General features: G+C 36.0%; 1 protein-coding gene across 2 annotated transcripts in view; it reads left to right on the forward strand.

Moving 5' to 3' along the window:
* LOC147410663 (serine/threonine protein phosphatase 2A 55 kDa regulatory subunit B beta isoform-like) overlaps positions 1–6,859 on the forward strand; it is a 33,521-nt gene extending 26,662 nt beyond the window's left edge. For both annotated transcript variants that reach the window (XM_086438166.1, XM_086438157.1), the window contains exons 8-14: positions 2,907–3,030; positions 3,230–3,353; positions 5,072–5,140; positions 5,255–5,346; positions 5,437–5,514; positions 5,742–5,812; positions 6,227–6,859. In XM_086438166.1, the coding sequence (XP_086294292.1) occupies positions 2,907–3,030; positions 3,230–3,353; positions 5,072–5,140; positions 5,255–5,346; positions 5,437–5,514; positions 5,742–5,812; positions 6,227–6,363 (695 nt within the window). In that variant the 3' untranslated portion in view covers positions 6,364–6,859. The remainder of the gene's footprint in view (positions 1–2,906; positions 3,031–3,229; positions 3,354–5,071; positions 5,141–5,254; positions 5,347–5,436; positions 5,515–5,741; positions 5,813–6,226) is intronic.
* The last annotated feature ends 324 nt before the right edge of the window (positions 6,860–7,183 follow it).

The raw sequence follows: 7,183 nt of genomic DNA on the forward strand, positions 1-7,183 counted from the left end.
AATCTGGGGGAGATGACGTTTGTATTGGAGTGTAGGGTGGGCCATTTTTACACATGTTAGCTTGGCTTACCTCTTGGAGCATGTATAAGGTAAAGTCAATGTGGCAACTGGATATTGAAATAACAAAGTTGAGGCTAGGAGGATGGAAAACAAGAAGTAAGATGACGCTCATGAAAAGGTACTTTATCAAGCATTATGGTATATTTCATGTCTTCTTTTCCTCTTCTCCGGAGTGTAGAAAACCAGTTTGATAAGTTATCTAAGGATTTTTTTTGTGGAATGATAGGGAAGAGACCTAGAGTAGGCATCTCATCAATTAATAGTCTGTCTTTCAAAGGGGAGAAGGGCTAGGAGTACGTTGCCTTGGGATAAGGATAATGGCATCGTTGGGTAAATGGCTTTAGAGGTTTGAAGTTATTAAACAAAACAGCTTATGGAGGCCATTGATCTTGGTCAAATATGAAGATGAAGGTTTTGGATGGAAAGTGGTGTTGTGACTTCATCTTATGGATTCAATGTGTGGAAGAGCATATAAAATGTTCTGCCAAAGTTTAGGAAAAGGGCTGCTTTTAGAGTTAGAAGGGGAGACATATTTCCCTTTCGAAAGGATTACTGTTGTGGAAAAGCATCTCTTAGAATTCAGTTTTCAGATCTTTTTGTGGTATTTTGACAGGACGAATTTACCAATTCAAATTTTGTTGAGTGGACACTAGGCGAAGGAATGCTATCTTTGGACTTTAGTTTCAGAAGGAACATCAATTATTGGGAGTTGACTCTCGCATTGCCTAATTGGAGCTATCTTTGATACCCCAATCTCCCAAGTGATGGAAGATTGAAGGGTATGGACTAAGACACATGATTGGAGTTTTTTTCTCTATTAAATCTTTCTACCAGTCCATGCTCTCTCCTTGTCAATCATCTTTCGTGAGTGCTTTCATTTGGGCTCCAAAGGTACAATTGAAAGTGTTTTCTTTTCATGTGGTCCGCAACTTTAGATAATATATTAATTTTAGACTATCTAATTACTTGAGGTTTCTTCTTTTCCTTTTTGATAATTATAAATTTTATTAGATAAAAGGAGGTCAAAGTGACCCACCTTGATTACATAGGAAAGACTAATGAGACTACCCTAAGCACATAAGGTCCAACTTGAAAACAAACTCCTCTAAAGATACACCTTTAAAATCAGAAAACACTTTACACCATGCAAACAATCAACCAAGTGTATTAAGAACATAGTCACCAAAGTCGCCGACTTTTTCAAAAAGTTGTGTTTAAATCGGGATTTTTAAGACTGGTGATTAAATAACGACTCTTAGAAAAAGTCGCGATTTAATCACGACTTTTTGAAAAAAGTCATAATTGAAACAAAAAAATGTGATTTAATCGTCTTTTTAAAAGCGTTTTGTCAAAGACCATTTATTCTTATAATTTAAAATAGGATTTGATGATATAAATGATAACAACACTTAGTAGAAAAAAAATATATTGTCTTAACACTATGTCGATTTTTTCCCCTTTTTTTTGACTTTTTCCCTTGCCGACTTATTCCCGAACCTCGACTTGGTGACTATGATTAAGAATCCTATCCTGAATCGATAGCTCTTTCCCTTGGAAGATTCTTCAGTTCCTCTGTTTACAAATTCCCTTGCACACTGCAAAAGGTAGTAATGGCTATAGGATTCTTTTCATTTTATTGAACATATTTTGATTCCAATTTTTAAACAAAGATAAGACTGACTCTGGAAAGACCCAATCGATTTGAAATAGAGCTACAAAATGGGACCACATTTTAGAGGTTTCTCCTTCATTCGGTTTTAAAGCTTAATGTTGAGCTACTGGATCATATTTTCATTCATTGTAGTCTTGCGAGATCTAATTGGGTGAGCTTTTTTTTTCATCTTATGGGGGTAGTAATGAAGTTTGGATTCATCAATTATCCAGCTCTTTTTTTTTTTTTTTTTAAAGGGGTGGTGGGGGGGGGGGGGGGGTGGGATTCGAAAAAATTTCAGGGATTAAACAAATGATGTTCTTTAGATTTGAAGGTTGAAGAAGATAGATTCTCCTTCAATGTTGGACTCCCATTCCATTTAGATAACTCAAGAAGATCTTGTGGGGTTTTATATCTTTTGCAATCTGTTGGATCATTTGGAATGAGAGGAGTAGAAGGTTGTTTAATGACAAGGAGTGAGAAGAAAGGGAGGTTATCTGTTCTCATAAGTATTTTGATTTACCGTTTTATTGGTGTAATTTGTATAAGGAGTTTTTCTTTTTCTTTGAAGATTTTTTTTTTAAGTGGGAGTCTGATTGCTGGGGAGAAGTAATGTGGAGATTTAGCAGTGCTTTTGTTGGGGCTTGTTTTTTGTCCCTTTTGTGGTTTTTCAGTCGTTCTAGGATGGTCTCCTCAACCTTCTTTCGATTGTACTGATTTATCTATTTTAACTAATCCTTATGTTTACCAAGGGAAAAAAAATTTGCCAGTCCTCACTTTTTAATTAGAACCTACTCATCTTAATTATTTAGTTATTAGATATGAATTAGCCTTTTTGTGTAAGATTTCTGCATTAATGTATTTTTATACCAATTTGCTTTAATGTCTCCACGTGAATGTCGGTATATCAAGTGTTGGGAATATTGGACATTAGTTTTTTTTAAATTCTATATTTCAGATTGTCTTAGAATGCCTCGGTCAAGATAATCTTGGGTTTTCTCCTGACCGACAATTTGCCTCGAGCATGAACATTTTTCTTCTCTCTTTTTCGATGTTCACCTACCCATATCTTATGCATCCATTTCCATGAATCTCTATTTTTTGGTTTAAGAGATGGCATGTATTTGCTCTAGTCTTGGCAATTGTATTTGATGATGTCACATGCTTGAACTTAATACTATGATCACACTTGCAGAGGTGATAACATCAGCTGAATTCCACCCTACCCATTGTAATACGCTAGCATATAGTAGCTCAAAGGGCTCAATCCGACTTATCGATTTACGGCAATCTGCTTTGTGTGATACTCATACAAAATTGTAAGTGATTCCTTTTTCCCTTCTATTCTAATATCTGGGCATTCTTACAGAGTTACAGTGCATCTTGCCAAGGCATATTATCATCACCAGTGACTTTCAACTTTTTTTGTTTAGTAACCTAATTATATACGTATATATACTGAATTTACTTCATCTATCTTTAGATACATTAGCAAATATTATACTTTGTCACATACAGGTTTGAGGAGCAGGAGACACCTGGTTCCAGGTCCTTTTTCACAGAGATTATTGCCTCAATTTCGGATATTAAGTTTGGGAAGGATGGAAGACATATACTTAGCCGTGATTACATGACTCTTAAGGTTCACATCTTTATATTTTCTATTTATATGAGTATCAGCTTTGATTTGATGTGTGAACTTTTTGCAACTATGTTACAGACGTACTATTTTATACTATTAGGCATGCTAAAACAATTTTTATATGCTTGAAAAAAAAATTCCACCCCCTCAAGTCTGTATAAGGAGATGGATACCTCATTTGTTCACACACTTGCTTAGTGTAAAGCTTCCAAGAGTTAACACTAGTGTATGTGCATTCTCTTGTGAGCGTGTGTGAGTGCCTTGAAGAGTTGATGAAACTCTTGGGACTCATTGGGGGTTAAGGCTGACTTGAGCTAGATTGTATGGCTTAGCTTGAGTGCCACACAGGTGTTACACGATGAGGGGCCAGGTCCGTTACATTGGTCTACATTGCAATGTTGATATGGAGGTCTATTATCGCATCAACCAGGGTTTTCTGGACTACATGTTGTGGGGGATGGTGAGTTTGGTTGAGATGGAGAAGATAGATTAAAATGTGTATTGATGACTTCTGTTTCTAGCCTCAACAAAAGGCCTTGGCCTTATTTTTGAAAGAGCTTTTGAGGGCTCAGATAGCACCCCCTCGCCCACGAGACAAAACAACACAAACATCCTTGTTTTTCTTACATTATGGTGATAGAGGAGTCTGTTAGTAGGTTGCTGTAAGAGGCTATGAAAAAGGGTATTTTAGAATGTTCTAAACCATGCGAGGGTCTATCCGCGCATCTATCTCCCATGTTCAATTTGTCAATGGGGCTATGAAAAAGGATATTTTATAAGGTGTTTTAAAGTGTGCGACAAGGGTCCATTCACACATAGATCTCCCCCATTCAATTTGTTGATGACATGGTTTAAATCTTGTCCGAGACCGAGTTACCTAGGTATCGTTCAACAACGAGACGGATGTACATGGCGTCTCAGACTTCACACCATCTCGCAAGATAAACGAGATGACTCAGACGATATTTTGGCTGAGTCAACTGGGATTTTGTATATTTTGATTAAAATAATCATTTTGTTTTAGAATTTAAGTATTTATTATATAAATAAAATAGGATTTTATGACTAATCAACTTCTAATCTACCTTATTTTATTAAAAAAATAATAATTATTATTTTCATTTAAATATATACGAATAATAAACCGAGTTAAATAGTTTATATTGTCACACGAGTTGACTTGTCTGAGAAAACTCAGTCTTGTCCATGGATGAGACGTCAAACCGAGTTTTGAAAACATATAGGTGCACTGTTAGAATATAGAAGTGACTAATTCAAGGACATGTGACTTGTCAAAAGGGCAAAAGAAAAGAAAAGAAGCAAATGGTGTGCCCGACCAGGCCCTTCTGAATTTTTCTGAAATACCAATTCAATGCAAAGTGTTTGAGCATTTTTGGTATGCTGGATTTCAGTATTTTTTCCCCTTCATTTTCACTGCTTGAAGCGTCAATCTTAATATATCATTTTTCTAGCTTCTTGATATCATTACTAATGGCACCCCAAGTCGTGAGCTAATTATTTTGATGATTTACGTATGAATTGGAGTGGCTTTAGCAAAAGTTGGTGTGGCAATATAATCTCTCTAAAATTATTAGTTTGACTTGTTTTATTGAAGCAGAAAGTTTATTCATGGTTTTAGATTTTTTTTTCCATTAGAAGAAATTCTTTCCACGGTTCTATTTGTTTTCTCACTCAAAATTTGTTTTCATGGTTGGTAGCTATGGGACATAAATATGGATTCTGGTCCAGTTGCAACTTTCCAGGTTCATGAATATTTAAGGCCAAAGGTGACTCCTGTCTTAAAAAAAAAAATTCCTTAAGAGCCCAAAATATGGTGTATGGATTTCATGCAACTATTATTGTTTATGTGCTGATTATAATAAGATTCTGATCTTGATCAGCTCTGTGATTTATATGAAAACGATTCAATCTTCGACAAATTTGAGTGTTGCCTAAGTGGGGATGGATCACGAGTTGCAACTGGTTCCTACAGGTCTGTGTTTATCCCTATGATTTACTGAAACCCAAGATGATGATGCCTATGCTTGAATATGTGATTCTAATTCCGTCTCTGTAATCCCAGCAATCTGTTTCGCGTGTTTGGTTGTGCTGCTGGCAGCACTGAAGCAACAACTTTGGAAGCCAGCAAAAACCCAATGAGGTATATTATAGACAAAATAAGACAACTTTTACTAAAGCCACCCCAATATACGTGCTAATTCTTTCGTGATTTACATATGGATTGGGGTGTTGTTAGCAAAAGTTGGTGTGGCAATAGAATCTCTCTAAAATAGTCTTTTGGTTAATTATGAATGATATAGTTGTTATACTCACTATTTTGAGCTATATTATCTGTTTTCTTCATGTAATGCTTGTATCTTTGTTTAGGAGACAAGTGCCAACCCCTTCAAGACCTTCAAGATCACTAAGCAGTAGTTTAACGCGTGTTGTGCGACGAGGTTAGTGTTGTCATGTTTGTTTTCAATACAAACTATTGGAAGGTAATGGAATCTTGGTTTTCAAAATCAGTTTTTCGTCTCATTTCGGCACCCACTAGGACTCAGATAACTTGAGACGAGCCAAACCAATTTAAATGATCTTAATAAATATATATAATAAAACACAACTGTGGGTCCCACACACTGTCTCAAGATTTATCCTAAAATCTCTTTTTAATAGATCACAAAGATATATATTCTTACAAATCAATGATATTTATATTTAACATAAAAAAAACAAGCTCCAAAAATGTTCTATAATGGTTTTGAGTCGAGGTGTAAAACTATAAGCCGATTGGATCCTTTACGAATGAATCGGTATCCTTTGCTTTTTAAACCACATTGTTACTTGGGTTTTTGTTGGATCTATAACAGGAGCGGATAGTCCAGTTGCCGACACAAATGGAAATGCTTTTGATTTCTCAACAAAGTTGCTCCACCTAGCGTGGCACCCAACTGAAAACTCAATTGCTTGTGCTGCTGCCAACAGTCTCTACATGTATTATGCATGAAGCTTGTCTTCGAAGGTACATGTTGTTGGCTAGCAAGCTTTTTTGGGTTTTTGTTGGGAAAGGCCACATTGCCTTCCACACCGACAAGTGAGATAGAGGTTGGATCATATCCTCAGCATCCCATAAAATTGTAGCAGGCTCTCTCATCAGGTTCTAGAATTGTGGCTGCCATAGAATCCAGGAGGAAGTAACATGTCTTTTGTTCCCGGGAGGGCAGCTTATTTCTGATTTATTTTTTCCTTTTTTTTCTTTTTTTTTTGTTGAAAATGCTGTTATTTCTTATTATGTTGAGTTTAGGCAGAAAATGTAATTGATTGTACTTCTTGTACAACAACCAAAACAATGGCTGTTCAATGCTGGTACTAGGTTAGAAATCAATGGGGGTCTTTTACTTGAATCCAAAGGGGTTAATCTTCTATCCATCCCATTGATACCTTGGGCATGGGGCTTGTATTGTTGGACTTACACTTTTAGGGTATGTGAAATTTTATTGTCATATCTCTCTCTCATCTCACACAATTTGGTTTCTCGAAATTGCTGTTCCAAAAATTATTCTGACAAAAATATAATGTAATGGTTAAAAGTCATTATCAGGGGAAAAAAGTGTACAATCTGGTGACAAATTATTCTCGAAATTACTTTTTACTCGAGATTCGAGTTTTGTGCAACTCTATGTCAAAAAATTGTGAAAGGAAGTCAATCTGGAGGTCACCTCAGCATTGCGGTTGGTTCTCCCTTTAAGAGAGGGAATGGGATCCAAGGCAAATGTACAATCTGGACTCTTTTTCTTGAAGTAAATGAGTGAGCTTTTGGTGTGAGA

This window comes from Akebia trifoliata, chromosome 1 (genome assembly GCF_017979445.1).
Source record: "Akebia trifoliata isolate Shusen 1 chromosome 1, ASM1797944v1, whole genome shotgun sequence".
Lineage (NCBI taxonomy): Eukaryota > Viridiplantae > Streptophyta > Magnoliopsida > Ranunculales > Lardizabalaceae > Akebia > Akebia trifoliata.